Here is a 26,095-nt window from a genome sequence, read left to right as displayed (position 1 = left end):
GTTTGTTGGGTTTTTTTTTAGAAATGTCTTTCATTGTTTATTATCTCAGTTTTCAGATTTTGAAATGTGCTGGTTATTCTTGTGACGACTGTTACCAAAACCTGGTTAAAGAGGCATCCAGCATTAGGGTTAAAGGCTGCCATTTATGTTTATGTAGCTTCTCTTTCTAGGTATTAATGGACTGAGGCTGGAATCAGCTAAATATCTTTGTTGGGTACATTTGTAGAACTTCTGACAATAGCTGTACTTGAATCTGACAAACGGCAAGTACTAGTTTTACCTCAGGAAATCTTGCTGTGATTTCATTTTCTACTTTAAACTTGAAAAATATCTAGACTTCTTTCTGATGGTTAAAGAAAAGACTGAGACTCTCCCAGGTTAGCTGTCTGGGACAAAGACATTTCCTAATATTGACAGTGCGGTTTTGATCTTTCTACGCTCAGCCACTGATTTGGATGTGCTCTGATAACTAATATATGTTATGCTCCTGGTATAACCCTTATGGAAAATGAAATCAAAAACTTCTTTCACCTTTGCTTAAGGCTTTGGTATAGGTAGTATCCAGTTATTCTAGTGCAAAACTCTTCTGCATCTATTTATGTCACATTTCTGTAGTTTGGACAGTAACAATTACTTCTCAGGTTTATCACATAAACCTCCTCCTCAGATGAGAAAGTGGATTTATTAGAGTTTTTAGGCCTGCTGGCAAGGGATTGTTTCCATTTTCCTATTTGAATGTGAAATGTGTCTTGGTACTGGCTTGTGAAAGATAAGGCCAAAACTCACATCTTGGCCTCTGTATAATTACATATTAAAATGAAAAAAAAATTAGGAAATAAAAATTAAGAAATAGAAAAACCTCAGGTCCATCTATAAGTAAAATAGTGAGTATAACTTCAGTGTGTATTAAATTAATTGTGTTCCTAAGTCCCTTTTTCTAATAATAGTTCATGCTGCCCTGCTGCTGTAGGAAATCATTGCTAAATCATTCTTTTCTGTTTATTCACAGACCCCAGAGCCAGTTGAAAACTACATCAGTGAAGGAGAGTTTGAAGATGAGCTGAGTTCTTCTACGCCGAGCACAATCGAGCTGGAGATACGTGGATCCAGCCAAGAAACAGATGAAGATTATTTTGAGACCCTGTCACATCAGAGTGGATCTTTGTCAGATGTAAAAACTGAGCCTTACGAGAGTGCATCAGACACAGAATCTGTTTCCAGTGATGTAACTGGGGAAACTTGCTTGGATTCAAACTGCCTTTTTATTGAAAAAAAACCTCTGTGCTGTAGTCTTCCTAAAGCAAAGGCAGAAACAACCCTCCATGAACTTAAGTGCTCAAGGCAACCAGAATTTACCCAGCAGGTGCGGTTAGAAGTATCCTCCAAAATAAAAGCAGCAGCAAGCAAAACTGAATTTTGCATACAATCTCCGAAGTCAGAACGTGAAGAATTGGGTGATGAAGAGCTAACATTAACTAGGGGTACTTCCAACAGAGAGAACCAAGTCAGACAAGAGGGCATTGTATTACAGACAAATAGAAAGTTTGTAGCAGTATTGCAAAATAAAGTGAAGTTTGAAAACAGTAAAGTGCAGTCCTGTACCAACTCAGTACCTACAGAAGATGATGTTACAAGAGAGAAGGAACATCCTGCAGTATTAAGCATTGCTTGTTTCAAAGCAAACTCAGAAAGTTCTTTGATTTTTCCTGAGGTACAGCAATTTTCCTTCCGTTCAGATGCAACATCAAGCTGTAGTTTGCCTAATCTTCATTTTGAAAAAAATGGACCTAACTATAGAAGTTACACTGAGACATCTGACTATATGCGTGAATTAGATTCTATGTCCAATATAAAATGCAGCAGGAGGAACTCAGTTGACAGTGAGGAAACTACAGGTAAAAGGATAAAACGTGGAAGTACAGAGACCATGTTGACAACAGATTCATTCTTTTACCAGAGTTGCTTCAAACCAAGATCTCAACCACCACTCACAAGGTCAGAGATTACAGAAAGTAAAACATGGCACAGTGTACCTGAAAATATCAGTGCTCAAAGCAAGACAGAATATGTGGGGAACTGTATTCATCTGACAGACAAATTTAGATGGTCATGTTCCAGAATACACCTTCAGGGGCTGGATTTTGAACACACTTGGAAAAATTTAGGAAGGGTACCTGTAAGCCCTGAAAAGGCAATAAAAATAGAGGGCAAAGTTGGCATAAAAAGATCTCTTAATACTGACATAGACTCAAATGAGTGTCAGCTTTCTCAGCCAGCAGGCTCTTCCCAGTGCATTGATTATTTGCACTCTAAATCAGAGACATGTGGCCTTAGCCCAGAAGCAGTAGGTACGTCTGCTGATAGCTTATCTTCTACAGAGATCGATGCTTGTGAGTGTAACCCTAAACAAAAGGAGACTTCATCTGCCCTGGACTATGAGCCAGTGATCATAAATGCTGAAGAACTTATAAAAAGTGACCAGTACAAAGCTGAAAGAGATCTGGGAGCAGACAGATTCCCTTTTGATATTGACGTTGAATCTGGCATTGGTGACACCGAGAACCTAGCAGCTTGTCACGTAGGTTTTCCTGCTGTTGTCGAAAACAGAGATTGTGGTTATTCTGTAAACTGTGTTTCCACTGCTACAATACAGCAAAAAAGTTTGAAGGAGAATGGCCTTGAATCTGAACTCTCAGGTATGGAGATCGCGGTAGGGGAAAGATGGGTAGATGATTCTTCTAACCTTGACTTGGGTTGGAAGGTCCTGGAAACCACATTGCAGCCAGGTGGCAGTAACACTGAGGCAGAGCAGAAAGAGTCAATGCAGCGAAATACAAGGTGCAAAACTGGTGCCTTAAGGAGTCATTCTGAGCTAGTAACAAATGAAGAACCTACTCATGAAGGAAAGGATGAAGACAGTATCTTTGCTGTTGAAATGGCTCCCAGATCAGATTGTATAAGCCAGAGAAGGCATTTAATGACTCTTCCAGAGTTAAAGTCTGCCCTAATTATACTATCTGTAGAGCAGAAAGGATTACAGTCCAAGACACTGAATGATAACCTTCCTACTGAAGTAATTGGAACATTGAGACATGTAGTGAGCAAGGATTTGATGTCTCCTCGTACTGTCAGCAAAGCTCATGTTGAGCCAGAGAGAGTTCTGAGTGAAAGCTGTAGCTGTGAAGAACAAATTCTGGCCACCCACCTCATTCCTGGTCGTGCAGAGGTACTCCCTGGTGGGGATACAGCTGAAGAAACCCCAGAAATTTCACAAGAGAAAAGAGAGAAAACAGATGCAGTTTCATCCTTAGGGTTCACCCATAGTAATTCCATGGTAACAAGTGCAGAAGTGGAGTTCAGGAGCGTTACTGTACCACTGGGCAGTGAAATACTTACTGCAGAAAGTCAGGCAGATCAATGTGAAGAAGCACTCTTAAAATCACATAGCAGAAGTGGTGTTACTATCTCTGAAAAAGAGCCTTGCAGAACAAAGACTGGTTTTGAATTAGAGACAGAACAATTCAGAAAGTCATGGGATGAAAGGAGAGATGACCAGGTGTCTAAGGAAGAGGAATTCGAAACGCATGAAGGCAGAGAGGAAGGCTTATCTATAACTAGTGCAGTGACACTGGAAGCGTGCAATGTAAGCAACTTGTGTCAGGGAAATGGTGCTGATGTTGACCTTCAAGGGGCCATCATGATCTCTGAACAAGCGGTGGGCAGGCAAGGAACTGAAGGCTGTAATGGTTCAAAGGAGCAAATAGGTATTTGTGAAGAGCCTTCTCCTAGTGAAGGAAAGGAGGGCTCTCCTGCAGAAGACACAGCTAGCCCTAGCAAAGACAGCGCGCTGAATCTAGATGCGTCTGATGTCTTTAACTATTCTGTGAAAAGGGAGACCCATAACACTTGTGTGCTGGGCCTAGATAATCTAAGTACCTGCAGCACTAACAGCGAGGAAATGGATGAGAACTCAGTCCATATCCTGGGAAGCAGCAGTGGTCTCTATAAAGCTGTGCAAAAGCCAACAAAGAATGGGAATAGTGGGAAAGCTTCCAGATTTTTAGTATTCTCAAAAATGACTTCTTTCAGGAAAACTAAGCCTGCCACAGCAGAAAATCAGGGAAGTAGCAGCTTCTTTGGCAGCAAAGCAAAGATGGAAGAACTGGATGCTGGGAAAGAGGATGAAGACACTGAAAGTTTACAGTCTTTCAAAAGTTGTTCATCTGGTTCAGCCTTCCACAGGAAGGAAAGCTACACCTCTGAGTACTCCGACGATGATGATTTATTCTATGAGAGACCTGCAGGATTATTCAACAGAATGAGCCTGAGGAAGGCTTCTGGCTCTGGTCGGATACTGATGGAAGATGTAGATACAAATTCAACTTCTCCCACTCTGGCTGCTGTCAAATATGCAGATCATCAAGCTTCAGGTTCATCTGAAAACAATGACAGTGAACCTGTGGAATACTCTGGCATTAGAAAATCGTTCCCTGAAAATGAATACAAAAGAAACAAAAACCCCGAGGGTAAGAAGTTCAAGACAAGGTTGGCCTTGGCACACAAATCCCTCTCAAGCTTATTTGAATCCAAATCTCCAGAAAAGGAAAATACTGAGCAAAGCTCAAGAGTATCACTGAAAAATGAAAAGGAGAAAGCCAAACTTCGCCAGAGCGCCTGGAAAGCTTTTCTAAAAAGCAAGGAGGCAGATGGACTAAAAAGGCCTGTCTTAGCAAGTTTATCACCAACACAAGACAGTCTTGATGCAACTAGAGGCCATGTAATGAGAACAGCGTCAGTAGAGCGACAGGGTGGTTCCAATGGACACACATTTTTTAAAACAGAAACGGCTAATGGCTCCTCAACAGAACCCAACTATTTTGACACATCTGTGGAGCCTGTTGATGTCTCTTCACCTGCAGGTATGTGGAGAAAACGAATACAGTCCCATGACCTGGGCATCAGATACTCACAGAGTTCAGACTGTGATGAACAACAGGAGGCTCTGAGCAACAGTTTAAATACTTCTTTAGAAGAATACTGGATGAAATCTCCATTTAGCCCCACTGACTTGCAGTTGTCATTTAGTCAGTCAAGCCCATCATGTCCCCAGCTCACTAATTCTGACGGTAAAGATATGCCTTGTAGGCCCATGAGTCCTAAACCGCAGAGTCCACGATCTGCTTCTCAACACAAGAGCTTCCGTTATCCCGGAAGAATATGTGCCACTTCAATGATCTCTCTTGGGAACAGCTCTGCCGTTGAAAGCAATTTGGAGGCTCCTGAGAGACCAAAGACACTGAAACCCAGAGGTAGTCTCTTACTTTCTGTACACTCATTGGACAACGAATACCAGAGGGATGACAGCGGCATAAGTAGTCAATCCCAGATCAGCTTAAATACAGCTTCTTCCATTAGTGACATGCTCCGAGATGAGGTGAGTTGTTGTCTGGCAATGATCAGGTGGTGGTTTGGTTTGCAGAGTCTTTTGTTTTAATGTGGTTTAGTAATTCCAGTGAAACTCTTTGATGGGTTAGTGAACACATTGGTTAGATGGGTGCATAAATATTCGTCTTCGGCTAAGATAGGTAGCACTACTTAATCTTTCTGTTTCTATTTAAGACTATATGAATTGATGCATTCTTTAAGGGAGGATTTACCACAAAAATCTAAAGGAATAGATCGTCACAACAGTGCTAATGCCTAACATGCTTCAGACAGATAACAAAGATGCCGCCCTGTGTTCAACTCCAGTTTTTAGCTGGGTCTTACCCCTCTAGAGATAAAGCGGAATTGTAACTTGTGTATAGTAAATTAATTTATGGAAGTGAAAGGCAACACAGGAATCAATTTTCATTGCTAGCAGTTACTTTATAAGAAGTAAAATCTTTTTCTTTAGACAATGAGTAGCTGTCTTTCAAAGTACCACGAGTCTTTTGCAGTCACCATGACTACACTTTGATTACCACTGGGAGTTCTTTTGTACAGCAAACAGAAAAAAACCCCATGGACGCAGGGTCTCCTTTTGATGTTGCATTGTATTCTACCCCGGTAACATTAATTTCCTTGTGATAGGCTGGATCTCACAGAAAAGATTGTATCTTAAATAGGGATTTCTTGGTTGGCTGAGGCCTTTAAAAGCAGAGACTTCCTCTGTCAGTAGGCTTTTAATCCCAGAGAGGATTTCCCAAGTTGTAAGTGGCTGCAAGTTTAGGAATCTCTTTCAGTGGCTGAGCACCACCAGAGTGACTGAGATTGATGTGTTAGCTGAGTTCCCATGATCATGCTACTTTTTCGGTATTGCTGATGATAAGTTTTGACATTAAGAAATGGGCAAAGATTTTGTTGAGCAGATTTTCAAAAGTGGCACTTGAGAGAGGGTATGAGATATTTTTCATATCAATCCCAAGCAGACGTTTTTCGCAGAGTTTGTGAATCTGGAACTGCTTGATCAGTTCTGCAGTTGAGGGCTGATTGTGTTCAACTCAAATGAGCCTGCGCACACCTTTTGCTGCTGCTGCTGCCTTTTGTTTCTGACATCCCAGGTTATATTGAAGTTTTAATGGTCTTAGCCTAGCCTTTCTCCCAATTTTTTTAACAGAAACTCCCTATTTTTTGTATAGAAACCAAAAATGTTGGTTGGAACAGACCTTGGGAGGTCATCTAATCCCACCTCCTCCCTCAGACAAGACTAGTGGCAACACCAGATAGACAAAACCATGACTTTGAATAACCAAGTCTTGAAAACCTCCATTGCTGGAAATGTCAGCACTTTTGTGGGAAACATGTTCCCAAGGAAAACATTGGGAAAAATTTCTCGCCATTGTCTGGTGGCATTGTCTGGCCCTGCTGAGAAGAGTTTGGATCCATCATCCATGTAACTACAAAATTGTTGCAGACTGCTCTTATATTGCCTTTAGTACCCTCTTACCAGCTTGAATAAACCCAATTCCCTCAACCTCTCCTCTCACATTCCCAGTGAAAGTTTTTTGGTTGATTGGTTTGGGGTTTTTTTGCTAATGCTGTCTGGAATCTAAAGAAGCGTGTGGGTGGGTTTGAGAAATGAGGGCTGTACTACTGGAATTGCTGTGGGCAGAAGGGGAAGAGAATTTGCTTTATTGCCTTCTGTCCTCTGCTTTACTTTAAAATCTTTTATTTTCATGGGCATCAACTTAACTTACAAACTTCATAGTGGATACCACGTTCCAAACAAGAGACTGCAGTCTTGCACCAGCCTAGGAAAATGCAAGATACTTGGACTATGCACACTGTCAACAGATGAAGCCTCTCAGAGGATGAATAAAATCATTGACCTGTAAATGATAACCCAAAAGAGCATCTAGAAAAGAGAGGAGAGATGAAGCATGTGTAAAGCTTTGAATAGGCAATGCACATCCTATAACATAATTATTAGAAGCCAATAAATAATTACTTAAATTGATTGCTAGATTACATAATTTAAAGAAAATTACAAAAAACTTAAATGGTATCTAAGCCATATAAAACCAGTTTGATTTTCCTGTTCTTCTGGAGGCTGCAGGATATGATATCTGAAATTGGATAAATGCACCTGGAGCCTGTAAATTAATGTAAATGTCCCAGCTTTCAGGACACAACATCTATTCTGTTAAAACAGATAGGGCTTTTATTTATTTCCATTTTCATGACATTGTAAAATGGAGTAGAGCTGCCCCCTACATTTTGTAAGTGAACTTGTTCTTTCAGGAATCCCTGAAAATACCACAGAGGCCTTCGGCAAAGTATATTTGCAGTATTAAGTCTTTCCAACATAATTATCTAAACACCAAGGATGGTCTTACTTTTGTATGTTGCTCAGTAAAAAGGTAATAAAATAAAGTGTATTTGAAGAAACGTCCTTTTATGTTCCGCATCAGTAAAGACATTATTGCAAAACAGATGGAGAATTGTGGAGTTCCTTGAACTCACTTCCCAGTGTTCCCTCCACTGAGGGGATATGTATGTATTCCCAAGCCCTCAGCCAGGTATTTTTCCAGTGGTATCAGCTTTGTCTGTGTTATGGTGCTGTGCCAAACTGCAATGGATCAGCCTGCCCCTGACACCTCTGGCTATCACACTGGTAAGTAACCCTTAGCCTGACGGAGCACAGACCAGCCCCGCTCTCCTTACCTGCTAATGGTTAACATTCTCCAAGTTATATCGAGGATGAAGATTTTATGCTGAAAACAGCAAGACAGAACAATTGCCAGTTTGCCGATGTGGCAGCGCCTTCATTACATATTTAATTAATCTGACTGTTTGTGGCATGATTTTACTTACATAATTGTGTTACCCAGCAGGCAAGAGTGAACTGTCCCAATATGTCCCATGTTTGGAATCAGTGCAAAGTTCTTCTCCTTGCTCCTCTCCAATATGATGTGGTTAGGGACAGAATACCAGAAGGGTACACTTTCCTTTTTGCATAGCATTTTGTAGATACAAAGTGTTTCTAGAGTGTGGCCTCTCTTGCCAGTGGCAATAAAGAATTGATCTGGGATTGTTGGTTAATTGAGAGTACATAGGAGGCGCCTGCAGTGGTTTAAGAGTTGTTGTATTTGGGTTCTCCAAATGAACTGTGAGAAACTGGAGAGATTGTCGGGACACAACATTTTCTTGGCATGAAAAGAGACTCCTGAGATCATTCATTCCTCAATGTTGTTATCTCCCACCTTAATATTATTGATTCTAACACTGATGCTACCTGGAGTGGTAGCTGGATGCCTCAGGACATGCTTAATTTTAAGTTGTTCCAGTATAAAAGCTGTAATTTTGTGCAGCCACTCGTTAAAGGCAAATGAGAGCGAAGTGCAAAGCTGTGCAATTTCTTGCTCTCGGCCCAACATCAAGCAAATAAAATGGATAGCACAAAGAGCACATCAGGAAGCACAAGGCTTAATATATCAGACCTGCAGGCATCTAGGAAGCCTTTTCACATTGTATAACTGAAGTACAGTTGGAAAAGCACAGACAGACAAGACTGGTTATTATTCTATTTTCAGAGACGCTGTCTGTCTTTGTAAATAATATTATACAGACAGAGTGACCTAAATCCCAGTAGTAATGTTATTGTAATATGCCGTCTAGAATGAGGGTGAAAAGGGCATTGTCCTGTGGAGAGGGAGTGTACGTTACATCCTCAAAGGATAACAGAGCTGCTGCTTCAGGGTGGAGTACCACTAAGCCTATGGAGAAGGCTGAGTGAGTAGACAGGCTGGTTTCGGCCAGCCAATACTCTTGGGAAAGCATTTTCTTCTGAATAGAGCTGGGATGAGATAACTGAGCTTTACCATCTTCTCTTCAACCTGATTTGAAGCAAACAAAGTTTCCAGCCAACAAACCCTGTGTTTTCACCTGCTGTTTGTAAAACAGGAGTCTAAACAGCAATGTCAAACACCACCTGAAAAGAGGCCAAATGAGAAATGGGTTCCCCATCGCAAAAGAAGGCCCCCCCTGGTTCCACCATCCCCACACCCTATCTCCACCCTGGAGAGCAAAGCCTGGAGGCTTTCCTTCCTTGCTCCAGATGAAAAAGCCAAGGAGATTCCAGAGAGAAGGAGGAAGAGACCTAAATCCCTCTATAAGTGCTTCAGCTTCGATGATGTTTGGATGGAGAGGAACCAAAAAAGGAAGCTAGAGAAGGAGACACAGCCAGAGAGAGGGATTCAATTGCGGCACCTCCCAGAGGACCAGTTAAAAGTAAGAAACCATACACCGTCCTCCTCATTCTCTGGCACTGCCTTCCTCTCTGCTCCGGCTGCTTCTTTCTATTGTCATCATTTTCCTGTCCTTGCACTTTGTCTGGTACCAGTTCTGTCTGCTTTTCTTTGGTCCTGGTAGTCTGTGGAGACTGATTAAACATTAAACTGGTCCATAAGTGATAATCTCTGAAGGTGGTGAGATTTTTTAGTTGCTGTAAGTGAGCAGTTCCTGCCCCATGCCATCTTGGACAATAGGATGAGAGAACATCAAATTGCTTTGTGAGCTGAAAGATAGGGAGGGCAGGAAGCAAATCAAAGTTGCCTTAAATCAGTATAAATTAAACTGATGAAATCTCATTCAGTGCCCCATGGCATTGCTGTATAACTTTAAAAAAGGACTTCTAAATTAGATTTCCCTTGTATCTGAGGCCAACTCCACTCTTCCTACTGAGGCAAATTCCTGCTGTGAAGTGCTCAAGAGAACATTGGCATTGGAGTTTTAGCTCTTAGTATTCTTTCCACTGGGGGAGATTTTTAGATCAGCATTATGATTGCTTGTGGCAAACTTTGTGGCTGTTGTGACTCACACTGATGGCATCTGTTACTCTTGGATCCAGAGCAAAGGTCTGTTCCCTTCAGGGAGAGCCATCAATCTGTATCCAAGAGCCAAATTTAGAACTTCTAAGGACAAAGGACATGAGATAGAGGGACATTCCATGCAGCATCTGATGATAATACAGAGGAAGCTTCTGAGCAAGCTTGAAATGAAGTAGCAGATACTCAGATAAAAGCTTTCCTCAGAGTTTTCTGTTTTGGTCTGTCACCTGCATTTGTTTCCCTTTCTCTCTGTTGTCCTGGTTGCCTGTTTCTGGTTGCTCTTGCATCAAAATGACATGTGAAGGGACCTGAGGCCCCAGTCACCACTTCAGCATGTGCTTGAGCTTATGTGCACAAGTAGTTGTATGGCTGGCGGTGGGGAAACATTCACCTGCCACAGCTCAGCTTGTCCACTGTGGCTCAGTGGGACTAAACCTGCTGCCTCATCCCTGTCTGCCTGAGAGAGCCTCCCATCAAAGCTGACGGACACCTGGGACAGAAAGCCAGGCTAATTCCAGAAACAGGGCTTCTGAAAAACCACACACTGCTCTCTCTTCCTCAAGAAAAGGGGCTAAAAATCTGTGCTTTTTTATATTTGTAGGGGTCTTCAAAACAAAATGTTGCCAGGTGATGCTTGGATGAGTGCTGGGTATGGGTCTGTGGTGTGTTGCCTACTCTCAGTTCAGTGAGGATGCTTCCCTGGCTCAGCCCCACTATTACCTAGGTGTTGAAGACAACAAGTAATGCTCCCGAGGCATGTGGATGTGAAGTTTAAAAAAATTTAAAAAGTTAATTGTGTTACTTTTCTACCTTGTTCAAAGTTCTGAGTGCTTAGTATGGGCATGAAACAAGCTAGGGAAGATGAATCCCTGGCTTACATAGGCTCAGTGATAAACAGAAGCCAGTAAAGCATGCTAAAAGTATTTCTTACAATTCTTTGACAAGCATGGATAGTGATGGGAATCTAGCCCATGCTACAGGGTACATCGGCCAGCACTGAGACCATTAGTGCCTCTAAGAGGAGCGACCAGTTATCTCAATAGCTTCCCCTAGAGCCATCAGATTCCACAGCTTGAATGCTGTCTGTTTTGCTGATTGACTGCATGTTTTGGTGCTGCCAGAAAAGAGTTTCTCCTTTAAGCAGTTCCACCCTTATTTTCTGATGCAAACTTACCTCTCCTTGTGATCAGCTGTCTAATGGTTTGCAGCTGCGCCATGCCCTCCGTTAACATCACCTGTCACTGGGGTTTGGGGGCCTGAGTTAATTTTCTGGTTCATTCTTCTTTTGGTAGTAGAGGTGAGTAGAAGATATTTAGCGGTGTGTAGGCAGATTTGTTTTTTATTGTTTCTGTTGATTTAGGTGTGTTGTGCAGGTTATTGACACTTTTTGTGGGCAGGCCAAGAGGGCACAATGCTAAGTTTTATTGAGGGAACTGTTGGGATTCAAAGGCTATTTCCTGTATGCCCCTATAACTGCATTTCTTGGCCTGTACTTTTTATTTATAATAGTCATCACGTAGTTTCTTTTTCCTTTTGTGTTTTATTCTGTCTTTGCAATGCTCTATTCCTGTAGTAATGCTGGCTTATTCATACTTCAAAGTGTGGTGGGAGTGCTGTCACAAGCTGGAGTGTTTGAGGGCAGTTTTAGAAGAATACTAAATTCATAAGGAGAAATAACTTGTCACAAAAGAAGCTTTGTAAGATGTTCAGTGTCTGTTGTGTTTCTGTGATTGGAACAAGGCGATTGTATGGGGCTTTGGAGATCTGAAATTGCAAGTCTGTTTTTTTCTGACACATGGCTGCCTTGGATTGTGTGGCTTCAGTTATGACAAGTTGTATTGTGTTAAGTCAAGATCAGGTCAGGATACAAGGTGATGTAATGCTGCAGTATTGTGGAAACAACTTAATAGGTCAGACCAGGAAGGAATTCTTGATTTTTCTAGTGTTGATTTCTGATACTGCTCTATCATTGAGATCAATATACAAAAATTAGTATAGTGTTAATTTTGAGGGCTGGTGGCTGAGATTGAGGGAGATGGATAAATGGTCAAGAAACTACCTTTATACTAAAAAAATAACCAATTGAAATACTACTCCTAAACTATTCTATATGCTGGTCTTTGTTTTGCTTAGGTCCAGTAAGCTGCTCATCTGCTTTAAATGGGAACAGTCTGTGTAAATCCCTAGAGTCAAACTCAAAGCTTGACCCAGCTGTCCCTTATAATGAAATGCTACCAGTAACAAGCTGAGCAGCTTCTGATCTTGCCCCTTAAAGTGTTAACATTTGACTGGTCATGGCAAGCTTTTGAAAGTAGCACCCCCTGAAGTGGAAGAAGAGAAACTCCCACGGCCGTGGATGAATCTATTTTCTTTTGCTTGGCCATAGACTTTGCCCTTCACATGGTGATGGGTTTCACAGTGTAGCCTGGGGTCCTCTTACTTATTTTTAATGCAGTCTAAATTCCCTAGCTGGAGCAGAGACAATGCCTCAAACCACTGAGACATGTAATGCTGGAATGGCAGTGGGCTCTGTTTGGGGAATTATTTTTGCAAAAATTGTTTTAGTGATGTCTCTGAACTGCCTGTCTGCTCCCATCCTGCTCTTTCCTATTTTGACAAAAAGTTAAAACCCGACTGTTAAGCTTGATGCCTCTCCAGTGCACAGCAATAGAAGCACAGACGTGGCTTCTGCATGCATTTGTTAGAGCACAGTTTTTGCACTGCCAAATTAGAGAGATTCCTAAAAGGCCCATCAGGGGACTATACCCAGAGGGGGTATAGCGCAGAAAAAGCTCTCTCTTTGATTTTGAAAGAGAAATGAGGCGCCGTGAAAAATAGATCTTTAGCTTATTGTCCTGAATGTGACTCCTGGAAATCTGATTTCACCCCATCTGAAATAAGAGAAAATTAAGTTTTGCTGTGTGCTACCATGGTTATGAGCACTGTGGGCACCTCAGATACACTTCAAGAGGGTAATGAACACACTTTGGAGAGGGGATTGAATGAGATACGTCTCCCCCTGTCGTGTACCTGCCAAGGCACAGACACGCAGCAGGGGTAAATGCCTCTCCCAGGGACTGAATTACTGTGCCCCCTTGAACCTATAGCAGGAAGTATAGAAGAGAGGGTCTTTACTATGTTCTAGTCCCTCGTTTCCCCTCCCTTGTAGGTTGGGGAAGACCCTGCCCAGATGTTACTAAGGTCTCTGAAAATGCTTCCTCTCCTGACTTTGGGCTATACTGGCCTGGCTTCCCTGCTATAAAAAACAAATTATGCCTGTACCTGAAATTTGCTCTGATGTCTTGGAGATTAATAAGAATGAAGCCTGCCGTTTTCACTGTAACAGCCCTAGGGCAGTATTCTCCTTCCTAGTCTCAAACCAAACAATAATGCTTTCTATCACCTTTCATGTAAATAACCTAGACTTTACCCTTGGCATTTTCAAAGCTGTAGCTCAGTAGGTTGCCTGTTTTGCTTGATTTCATTGTCACTGGAAGAGCATGTGCTCCCACTGGGGCTTTGCTGTGACTTTTCTAGACAAACAGGCACCACTCAGGTTAATTTGAACAGGGTTCATGGTATCCCTCAGGAGATGGTGATTTGTGCCAAAGTATTGGCTGTGTTCTCTTTGTTTTAGCAAAGTCCAGGAAGAATAAAGCAAACCAGGCACAGAGCAGAAGCACTCTCAGCTGCTTGGGCAGTGTGTGGCTATTCCATGGGCTTAGTTTGCCATTTCGTTTTGGAAGGATGTTTTGACTAGTTGCCATCTTCTAAGGAAGAGGCTTCAGCATCAAGGCTAGTCAGCAGCCTTTCTCTTCACACCACATGGTGTGGGCTGGTAGGGAGGCGGAAAGATCCTAGATAAACTACTGGACAGCAAGCTGTCCCAAATTCTTGGTTCAGTGAAGGACGGATACCTTGTAACCAAGTGTTAACCTTGCAGCCAAAGGAAGGGGCAGTAGGGATACAGGGATGAGAAATGGCCGTGCCCATGGGACCAGTGCTCACTGACCAGCTGATCTCTCAGTTGTTCACAGTCACTGATGCTTTCCGTGTGTGCCAGCCATAGGAGGTATGGGATGGAGAAAAGAGAGAGAAGAGAAAAGGAATACAAGCATATCTGTACTATGCCTTAAGTACCACAAATTTCAGTGACATTGACAACAATCTGTATTGCTTATTGTCAGATAATCTATATTCTTGTAGTATCTTGCCCAGTGTCTTGTGATTGCCTGGTGAAGTAGCAGGGTAATGTTGGTCTCATTTCCTTATATCGAGCAGACATTATTTCCATTTCAGGGTGGATGAGAGGAGACAGAAAACATTGAAAATTTCTTGGTGTGGCAAAACTGGCAGAAAGTATTGGATTTGGCACAGAAAAGGAGAACAACCTTGTTTACATTTTGGATTTTGTTGATAGATTTTTAATATCTTTTTAAAACTTCAAGTGAATATCTACATGGAAGAGTGGGTTAGTCTGTGGGTGGATGGAGTATCTTATGACAGTGGTTTGTATGATTATGTGATTTCTTAAACAAACAATCTTGTATTTTTGTTTATTTTAAGCCTGACTTACTGAGGTATTAAAGGTCACAAGCTGTGTGTATGTGTCTATATGTTTTTCCCCTTAAACCAGCAAAAGTTATTAATTCAATGAGAACTGTCAATAGTATAGAGTTTTCAAAGTTTCATAAAGTTCTGTAAGTTTTGTAAAATCAATCAGCCAGGCAGAGAACAGAGCCTTTAACTGTAGAGAAGAATGCTGTGTTATCCCCGTCCTATATGGATGGGGACTGGTGCCACTAAATCTTTGAGGGGAAAAGCTTTATTTACAGGAATTATTAGTCATAAAGTTGTAGGAAACAGTTCTGTAGCTGAGGGGATGACGTGCTTCCCCCTCCCACTAGATGCGCTTTACAGGAGGGAGTGAAACTTTAACTTTCTGTGAATGTAGATATACGCGACAGTATGTGAAGTATGAGTCCAGTACCCTGTTAACCACTTCTGTTCTTATTATCTTGCAGTTTTCCCTGCATTCTCACCCTTTTCTAACCTCTCTAGCCAAAATCATCCACACGTGTCTATTAATGTACTACTTACTTACATGAGCAAACATCAGAGGTGGAAATGGTGCTCCATGATGAATGCTGTATTTTGTCCTCTAGGGCATCTGAGTTTAACGTTTGTCGTCTTTGTTTTCCCTCTCTTGTAACAGGCTGGAAGAAGTCCATCCATCACGTCTGCTGTTGCCTTTGACATCCTACCATTGAAACTGCATCCATTTTCCCAGAGCACTCCGACAGGCTTAGACTGCATGGGCTGGAAACGGCGCATCTCCTCTCCTGGTGTGTACCCGAGTCTTAGTTGGACATGAATTATGAGGGGATTAAGCTCTGGTTTATTGAATATGGAAACTATCTGATAAGCATTCTGACCTGTTTACGTGAAATGCTGCATCCATGTCTGAGCAGAAATCTGCTCAGACCAGGGGCTGTTTGAAGGCAGTGGTCAGCTTTTTAGTGAAGAAAAGATCACTGATGGCAATGATAATGTGCTTGATGTAGAAACATTGTGTTGTCTCATGAGAACTCTGTCTCACCTAAGATGATGTCATATATATTTCACTCTTGAATTAGGTTTCTGCAGATGAAATAGGCTCTCTGCCTTGTGTTTGCTGGAGAGCACTACGGTAGGTATGGTGAGGTTCCTCTCAAGTTGCTAATTAGGCACTAAAGTGATTAAATGAGCCTCTAGAAGTAGACGTTTCCTGTACTTTAAATAAATCATCTTAAAGAACAAGTATTCTGTATTTTCACGAGGAATGTGTGTGAAGTATCATATCTGCTTCATTTCCAATGACTGACACTTTCTCAGAATTAAAATGGTAAGTCGCACAGATTATTAAACAGTGAGACGTATCTTTGCCAGGTTTTTAAATTCTCCATCTGACAGTGCCTGCCCAAACGCTGCAGATATCTTTATCGTAGCACTTTGGGGTGGGCTAAGAAAAGCAGACTGCAGCGGAGTTGTTTGGTGGTTAGGAATCTAGCCAGGAAAAGCCAACCACAGTTGGGTACCAAGCTGCCATTTCTGCCTCAGAAAGTCTTTTTTGTACCGTTGATTAAACGCTGCTGGAGTTACCTAATTAAGGAGCCGTAGCATTGTGCTGGTTACATCAGAGTTGAATGGTCATAATATTTTGTCAAGCAAAACTGGTTTGCTTTCTGACACTTTGTAAAACTCATACATAGAGTCATGAGGTTTCATCTGGAAATAAGAAAGCAAACTACTTATTATCCTGGTGTCAAGAGCGCTGCCTCTGCTCTCTCAGCACTGAGGGCTTTGATCAGTTGCTGTCACAAGCATCTGCTGTTGCCCTAACACTTAGGACCAGCTCCCTGGCTGAATTAAAAAGCTGCAGCTTTACTCCTTGAAAATCCCAGATGGAAACCCATCATTGTCAAGTTGTCTGTGCATCTCTGACGTTAGCTGAAATCCCTAAGTGCCACTGTCATAGAAGTAAATTCTGAGTCACAGCTGATACAAATGTCATGATAGTTCCCAACTGGGACGTGAGTGAGTTAAAAAAAATATATATGAATTTCAGAGAATGAATAGGGGGAGTAAATATAGATTGACCAGTTGGTAGTGCTGTAGATGTTTATATGCTATCTAGAAATGGTCTTGAAACCTGAATCATGTGTGATTCACACAATGTCCCTTGTACCTACGTACAAGTGAATTTCATACTATGACCTAAGCCCGGACCTCAAGAGTTTCTGTGTAAATGTAGCAAAACAAATTAAATGCAGCAGAACCCTTTTTCCACCACCAAAACCATGCTAGTGGAAGAGAAAACTGCTGAACAGAGGAAGCACTGTAATGCTTCTGCCACAGCCACCTCTATTAGCTGCTGCTTGTGGGCTTTATGTGAAGCATTTTGGGGGTGATGAGGATGTGCATGTGTCCTTCCTGTGGGAGGATGCAGCTGGGAAGAAAACTAGAAATTACTTAAGCAATACTCTTAAATCAATTAGATCAGTTTTAGGATTGGGAATGTCCTTGAGGCAGCAGTAGTGCAGCAGAATGCCCTCTTTGATTCTTGTACAGCTTTGTTGTGATACCTGTTGCTTTTGACAGAGCTGTAGGTCATTTAAAATAAATATAAAATTAAGTGATTAATCCATTTAATCTAATTTTAAGGTTCCTAACTCTAAAGCTGCGCCTACTTGTATTGATGATCCTAGCACATGCTTTAGTCATCAAAGATACTGGATATGAAAGTACTGTGCAATATGCCGTGGTACTGTATACTTCCATGTTGAAAATATGAATAAAATTCTCACTCCCAAAGTCTGCACCTGGCCACCTTGTGCAGGGAATGCTGCAAGGGGCTGTGTGGGGAATGGGCTGTTTTGGAGCCCTCTCTAGTTCTTCAGCTATGAAAAGATGGCTGTCATGATCCCAGCCCAAAAGGTGCCATGCACAGCTACGAGAGTTCTGTCGTGCACCTGCCCGTTACCTGAGGACGAGAGCTTAGCTGGACACAAACTTACTACTTCAGGTGAGGTTGCCTGTTCCCAACTAGAACATACCACAAATGCTGGGACAAGAGATTAATTTTAATGCTGTATCTGCTGTGCTCGTTAGCTTCCTCTGACCACTCACTGGCACTAGAGCACTGACACATTGTTCTCTCTGCCTTTATTTCATGCTGGGAGAAATGAGGCAGGCTCAAACCTGTCATTTGGATATCTCAGCAGTTGGGATCAGGCATACTGTGGTGCTCTTGGTCACTGATCAAATTTTGCAGACTGCCTTCTTGTCATCTCTTCTGTCCAGAGCAGCCACTTGAGAAAACTGTAAGGAACCAGTAGATGGCTCTAACATCTACGAAATAAAGAGTGGCTGAGAATGCTGTTAATCTCTATATTCAGCAAAGATTGAATGAGCTTCCTCCTGAGAAGTATAGAGGTTGAACACCCCCACTAACACACGTGTGCACACACTCACACTCATTGCTCCCAAGATGAGCAAAGTTAACTGTCCTGTTCAAATATCATGAATGTTTGAACATTTTGGAAGGACCTTGTTGGCTGCGTGGCGCACCTTGGCAGGTAGTATTGATGAATATCAAGTGTCTTTCCCCTTTAGTTTTCTGGTTTGTACCTTGCAGTATGTATCTGTTCCTTATTGCCTGGTTTACTGCAGTGTTCAAATAGGCTTGAGCAAGAGTGAAAGACCAGCGTAGGAAACAAGCCGGTTCCCTAATGTGGGTATGGGAATGCTTTTCTGCGTTTTGGCAGCCTCTGAAGATCTTGAGAGACCATTTGACCCAGGAATCGCCCCAGGAGACGGGTGAGAGGGAAGGGCCCAAAACGTACTGGAGGGAGCAGTGGAAGGATAACAAGGCTTTGGGTTAAAGCAGTGGACCAGTATGTTTGTCGTTAGGCTGTCTTATCCTTTCCTTCCCTGTCTCTCTCCTGAGCCTAATATCTGTTTGTTTGTAACTTGAAGACATTGGCTGAAATTGGGGATGTAGCTGGGAAGCTGTTTGATGGACAGTGGATGCAGCTGTGAGAATGTACCTATGACTTGGGCTGAAGCTGGGAGATGAGCAGTTCTGGGCGTGGGAGCTACTAGCCCACAGGTCTAGAACAGAGGGAACTTTCTGGGGAGGTGCTGCAATCTCTGGGCTCTTCCCTAGGGACTTTTCAGCAGGAGACAATCACAAGGTGACAAGTGACAGACAGACAGACATGGGTAATTGTCTGAGGGTTGGAAGTGTAGTTCCTTGAAGTCCCTGCTCGCTGCTTTCTCTGCTTCTCAGCTAGAGACTTTTCTATTCTTGTCTCTGCCCTCGTTACCTTCTCCCAGATATTTCACCCCATGCTACCTCTCAGAGAATCTGTGAAACTTTTGGATAGGGTCACATATATGACCATAAACCTTCAGGGTTTCTCATATCCTCAGAAAGGAAGAAACTTGTACCTAGTGTATTACAAGATCAGACTTGTAGCTGTGCTATAACAGATCTTAAACCTGTATTATTTAAAATCATTGTTTAAATGCAGACTGAATCTTTTTGGCATTTTTTCCTGTGTCTTGTCAGATTTAAGCAGCCTAAGATCTTTAAATTTCCTGCTATCGAATGTCTACAAGAGATGCCCAGGAGTTCCATCACAGTGCTGCTGTTAGTTATACCAACAAGAGAGCCATGAATTCATTCTGACTGATGTGTCCTGATGATGAACATACTGGTGGCCTTGGAAATCTTGCATAAGCAATAAGAATAGGCAAGCCAAGTTCTCAAAGCCTGAATCTGTTGTGGATAGTCTGGAAAACAGTGACCACTTAGTGATACTGAGCTATCCTCTGGCCTCACTGGTATAGCGGAAAGTATTTCTCAGAGGCAAAGGGACTGTTTGTTTACTCAACTTCATGTGGCCATCTTTCATCTTCTTTTCCCAGCTATAGATGGGCTGTTAAGCTCACACTTGGCAACAGTTAATGTGAAGATGTTTGACAGCCACTGGAGAAATCTGTTCAAGAGGGAAAATATTAGCTTAATAACAGGACTTCATTATGTCTTATAAATATTTAGTAGTCCTGTAGTTCAGCAAAATAACAAGCTGAGCTATTTATTCCATTTTTGTCATTTTAGTTCTTGAAGGGACACAGAAAAAAGTGGTATGCAAGTACTCAGAAGTGTGTGATTGTAGCTGTAGTATGAAATGTCCGTTCCATCCTCGTTAACCCATGGAAGTAACATTGGATTTAAGTGGCTAAAAAGCAATCATGCTGCCTACTGTATCTTTCACTTTGTCTCTGAATCACAGGAAGATTAGACCTGGTATGCCAATCGTGATTCTTTTTAACTACAGCCACAAATATTTGTGCTCTGTGAGGTCTCTGATAACATGTGCTCACTCAAAGATTTTCATCCAACCTTAACAGCTGGGGCCAGTGATGGCTGAATTCCTGAAAATTTGTCTTAGCAGGTTGAGTGGGAATGTATGTACTAGCTACTGAGGTGAAAGATTCAACATACCAATAAAAACTTTCCATGGGGCAAAGAGTGAAAAAGAAGATCTTAGCAAATCCTGAATGGTTCTGGCAATCACTGGTCAAAGCAACGAGACTACGGGAGAACCCAATGGAGACTAAAATATCCAGCAGATATTTAGGATCAGGCTGTCCAAGGCTCAGGGTAGTTTGACTACCTTGACCAGGCTGCGCAGTGAGATTCTTAATCTGTAGTTGGAGTCAGTTGCTGCTAGAGCAGCTTTCACTAACCTCTCTCTAGTGTCACTGAAGAAAATCTGTATGAAGATTGAACAACAACAACAAAAAAACTGTAGTCAGGTGGAACGCCTCTGTGACGGGTTGCAGTTTTGAACTCTGATATAATATTGTGCTTTCCACAACCTGGCTTTGTAGTATTTTTCCTCTCTTCCCATTCTGTTAGAAAATGCCTATGCAGTACATGCATATAATATGTCTACCTCTGTAGCACCTTCAGCTGGGATTACAGTCTGTTGTCTCTGGCACTGAATAAACATCTCTTGGTATTTGCCAAGAGTGTTCAGTCCAGAGAGTGGGAGGGTTAGCAGAGGAACAGATGGGGTGATTTAAACAGGTTCAGGGCAGAGATCTCCCAGGCAAGGGCAGTTGCTACAGAGCCTCTGTAAATAATGTTCATTTTAGCAGCTCAGTCAAGGAGAGATACATCTGCGTGGAGTTTCCTTACTTCTCATGTACCAAGCATGGATTTCAAAGTAGGATAATTAGGACTGAATTGTAGCCTCTCCTTAGCGCCTTTCATGTCTGAAGAGCTGCACTGTCCCTTCGTCTTCTCAGCACCCTGTGCTCCACATCCAAAGAACAGCTTTGTTGTTAATGCCTAACTTGTCTTCACCCCCATTATTATGATCAAGAAATGTTTCTCTCCATTTGTACTTTAATGCAGGCAGTTCTAGGAGGCCCTGATCAATGCAGAAGAGTGGCTCTACTGCAGTCAAATTGAGAACTCATTTCCATTTCTGTATTGGGAGGCCTTAGAGGAGGATATTTTGGTCTAAGTAGCTACATTCAGAAGATAATTGAAGGAATTTTTTTTTTTGTTACAGGCCACTGTAGAAATGTTATTTTTGCTATTACTGCAGAGACCTACCTTGTAAAGAATAGCCGGAATATTTAAGGCCTCAAAAGTTGGTTCAGTGTTGTTGGATGCCTTGTAGTAACCTGCAGTGATGGAGGGCAAAGGTTTTCCTTTTAGAAAATACTCAGTAAAACAGAAGTCTTACTGAAATAAAATAACCCTGTTATTGCACAGATAGTGTGGCAGAGGGGGGTCTCTGTCAGAGCAGGCTGTGATGGCCATGTAATAATGTGGCTTTATTTACTTTGTACAGAATTACCTTCCACAGAAATAATAAAACAAGCATTTTCAGTTCTTGTGTGAAACTAGGCTCCTAGTTTTGGGTTTGGGTGCCTAGACACACATGTGGCTACTCGTAAATTATTTTGATATTTTGACAAATCTGGCATTGTGAGGCAGGTGTTTCAGCAGAGTGGCAGTCCAGAAATGTCCTTTATCATAAAACCTCTGCGGTGTCTCAAAGCTGTTTGTAAACAGTACAGATATTTTTGCATTCTTGGGAACTAGTATTCTTTCAGAATGATTGTTATGGGGATACACTGGATCACGCGTTGGTAATGAGAATATAAAACTTTGTAATTAAAAAGTAGTTAGTGATGCTGTTTCACTTGGGGCTGAGGTCTCTTCCAAAGATCACACACTGAAATAGGGACCGTCCCAGGTCTACAGTCTGGGGGTGGATGCTAAATGATTTTTCAAAGCTCCCAGCTGCAGCCTCCCCAAATCTCAATCTGTGTTTTTCTGGCTTTGATTTAATTTTGAATTCTTTTTCTGAAGACTTACAAAAATAGTTTTTTAATAGCAACAGCCGCAGCCAGTTCTGAACATGATTAGTTTGTATGTTAAGTCCTTTCGGAGTTCTCAGGGGAAGCAGATAACACAAGGTCTCTCTCACTTGGGCATTTTTAAAATGCATGAAATTCTACTATTCCCACTTATTTATTTTTAATCTGTCAGTTCTGCTAAATTAGGAGGAAAGATCTCTGTCCCACCCTTGCTTTTTTTAATGCCTTGAAATGGGCTTTAATAAAAATCAGCTGCTAGAAGCTGCAGCTGAAAGCGGTTGAGCTGCCACAGAGGGAGCCTCCTTAGTGGACCCCTATGATGTCAGGATGCATCGAGACAAGCGGAGAGGAGGATAGGAATCCAGCTCAGTCCTCAGCCAGCGCTGCCAGGTACCACTGCCCTGCGAGCAGCTACACAGCGCTTTGCCCATTTCCTCCCCCAGCAGAGCAGAGCCCCTGGCTCTCCCTCTTACCTGCCTGCATGAGGACCCAGCAGTGCCCCAGTGAGTCCAGTGGGGCACACAGTGGAGAAAACTGCAGTAGCAGTGGCAGCTCTGGGCTCTCACCGGGTTCGGATTCGGACAGCAGCGGGGTGGTGTGTGGCGGTGGTGGGATGAGAGGTGTCCTGTCCAGATACTGGAGCTTGGAGAGCCTTCACTCTGCCACAGGTAAGGGACTCTTGTTTGTTTGTTTGTTTGTTTTTAAAATCTGCTCTGTGATATTGCCCTGACCTTGAGAAACCAAATCAAATGTTTTGGGAAAAGCATATAATTTGGAAATGCAGTCTCTTAGTCATGAGAAATAACCAAAATATTCAGTGCTTGCTAGCTGTCCCCCCTGCAGACTTACAGCTAAAACAAAATGACATAGACCCTTAATATAATTCTTAAGTCAGAAGGCAATAAATAGGTTCTTAATGGCTTTGGAAACAGCGTGTAGGCTTCTACCTGATTAAAGCTGTCCTTTCCTTTTGGAACAGCATTTCTTATTTCAGCTGAATTATATAGAGCCCAGTGTTAGAGCTGGCATTTCTCTCTGTACATGCCAGTGTAGAGTATTGCTGCCTTTAGAAAATGTCCAAGCGAGGTGCTGTGCAGCAGCTGAGGGCTAGGTAGGTTTGCACTGCTGTGTACTGAAAGAGGGAAAGGCAGTTCCCTGAGCCATCTGCTCAAGTTCAGTTTCTGTCTTCCCGTCCTTCATTTAATTCCTTTTTGAACCAGACATTTTGGAGGCATGTTCACATAGCCTGGATCTGTTCTGGCTCGGCCTGCCTGGGTCTGGCATTCTAGTTTTCAATTACTCATGTGCCTATTTAGGGTTTGGATGTTTGAACTGCAAGCACGGGAAAGAAGCTGTCTCCTTCCCAACTGATACTAGCAAAGGAGCCTGGCGATGATCTTAACAGCCAGTGATTGCTGAGCTGTTTAGTTTGTTTCTTGACTGTTGCTGTTCAGAGAGATTTTTAGTAGAGCTGCAGCAATTAGTTTTTCTCTTGGATAAATTCAGACAAGTGCCTTCAAGGCCACCAGTGACTGCCATTTCCTTAGCAAAAATACTCAGTGCTACCAGCTAGAGGCAAGGCTTGGGAAGAATTTTAGGTGTAGTTCTGTGTGATCTGCTTTAGTCACATATACTTTTAATTATTGAAAAGTCTTGTAATTCCATCTACTACTGTAGATTTGGGGCTGTTTGATGAAATATCCGTTGCTGCTCTGGAGTCCTCTGCTGAAGTGAGAGTAACTGCACTGTCATATGGGGAAGGACTTCAGCAGCGTGGCCAGCCTATTTGACTTTCCAACCCACACCAGACCTTCTAGGTGGCCATGAAACCCTAAACATCTGCAGTGTGTCCTGAGAGTCCAGGGGCAGGAAAAAAGGCTCAGGATGAGATCGGGCCGTTGGCACTCTGTTTTGGGGAAAGACCTGGGCTGCAAATGCAAGGGGATGCAGTTCAGCATCTCGGTAGCATTGCTGGCTCGTTTTCCCCTGTAACTAGGAATGCAGATTCCCCAGCATAGCTCTGACATGGGCGTAGAGTAACCCTGGCACAGGATGCTTTTTCAAACTACTACTCAGAGTCGCACATGGGACTGTAGCGGTGGTTCGGTCCCTTCTGTCTTACAGGGTTTGCAGTCAGCTGTCCTCCACGGATGGATTTCTTGGGCTTAATCAGGTCGGTTGATACAAATGATGTACAGTGATATAAAAGAAGTAAGGTTGATAGCTTCAAAGTTTGCTTTTGCTAAGTCTTTTTTTTTTAAATTCTCTTTCATTTCTACGATATTCTTGTTCCAAAGGCTGTGAGGCATGGTGTCATTTTGTGGATGCTGCATATGTTTATCAGGAATTGCAGAGATGAGAGGAAATAGAATAGAACAGAAAATGGTATGGAGACAGACTGAGGACAGGGAGAAACCAAATTAAGTTTCATAATTACAGTATTGATATAGCAATACAATAATAAAAGCACATCACTGCACTTCGGGTTCCTTGCTGCACAAAAATACTATGGTTGATAAGTGTCTTCTCATGTGCAAAAGATGTCTGAGCAGTTTGCCTCTAACTACTAACAAAATTCAGGCCAGAATTAGGGTTAAATCTGTAGAGCAATGCATCTCCCTGAAGAACTTATTCCCTTTGATTCTATTCTATTGGTATTCTGCTTTGGATTAAACTAACGCAGCTGCTGTAGGAGAACTGCTTCTCGCGATCAAGACCAATTGGCTGTCAGAGGAGTGAGGCAGGATTTCTTTAAAGCACGTGCTAAATAACATTTTTTGAATGGTAAAATTAATACACTGCTTAAACAAAACAGCAGGAGCAATAGCAGCTGGCAGTGCATAAGAGCGGTGGCAGCTAGAATACATGGCAACGTCCTCACCTTGGAGGAGCTGGGAGTCTCCAGCATCTTGGCATGTGTCATCACCATCAAGAAGTCAGGGCAAAAAAATATGACCTGTGTGGCAACACTAGGAACTGCCTGATGGTTCATTAAAAAAAGGGCTGGAAGATGAGTCCGTCTCTTTCTCTGTTTTAAAGGGATTCTGCCTTTCCAGCAATGGCCTTAAGGCTGGCTAGGTGGACTTGGCGGACAGGGTTTTGCTTTTCTTCTCCCGGTGTGCACATAAACTTGTCTGTAGGGATCTTCGTGCTGAATCTGTTGTTGTCAAAGGCTTCAGAGAAGATTAGAAAGAAACCAGATTTAAGTGACTGAAAAACAGAGGTGAAAGGGAGGTGAGAGGTCTTCAGTACAATTGGAATGCAGCCGTTTGAGTTTCTCTTTTACATAATTTAAATTTCAAGAAAGTCAAAAGACAGGTATGTATGTATGTTTACACATGTATATATCTGACAATGTGTGATTTCAGAAACACAAATTGACAATCCTCTATGTGGAAAAGACAGGTAGTGTTTTCCCAGGTTCACAAGGGGGAAAAAACCTGTCTTCTGTTAATAATATTCTTCTACCATCAGTAATGAAGTATGATTCATTTTGTTATGGGGTTGACTTTCTTATAATATATTGATCAAGAGGGGAAGGTAAATGTGACACAGAATTGAAAGAGAAAAGACCCCTTGTTACAGCACAAGCTTCTGTGCCAGTGACACTTGAAAAAATTATGCAAAACCCATAGTTCAGATTCATATGAAGTGAAAAATTCTACTGTTTTCTAATATCGGTTGATGGCATTTTTGGTCTAAATGTCAATATACAGTACATTACACGAGGAGGCCCTTCTCCCTGAGGCTAAATGTAAACATGAAAAGGGGGAATGCTTTGCAGTTCTACTAGCCTCTCCATTTGAGGATGCCAGAGGACTTCATAAGCATCAATAACC

General features: G+C 42.2%; 1 protein-coding gene across 1 annotated transcript in view; it reads left to right on the top strand.

The window, feature by feature from the left end:
- ARHGEF4 (Rho guanine nucleotide exchange factor 4) overlaps positions 1-26,095 on the top strand; it is a 217,691-nt gene that overhangs the window by 95,117 nt on the left and 96,479 nt on the right. The window contains exons 4-6 of the mRNA XM_054206849.1: positions 1,010-5,434; positions 9,385-9,711; positions 15,526-15,655. Coding sequence (XP_054062824.1) covers positions 1,010-5,434; positions 9,385-9,711; positions 15,526-15,655 — 4,882 coding nt within the window. The remainder of the gene's footprint in view (positions 1-1,009; positions 5,435-9,384; positions 9,712-15,525; positions 15,656-26,095) is intronic.

This window comes from Rissa tridactyla, chromosome 6, assembly GCF_028500815.1.
Source record: "Rissa tridactyla isolate bRisTri1 chromosome 6, bRisTri1.patW.cur.20221130, whole genome shotgun sequence".
NCBI lineage: Eukaryota > Metazoa > Chordata > Aves > Charadriiformes > Laridae > Rissa > Rissa tridactyla.
The sequence above is the reverse complement of the archived record's forward strand: the minus strand, read 5'-3'. Positions and strand labels throughout refer to the sequence as shown.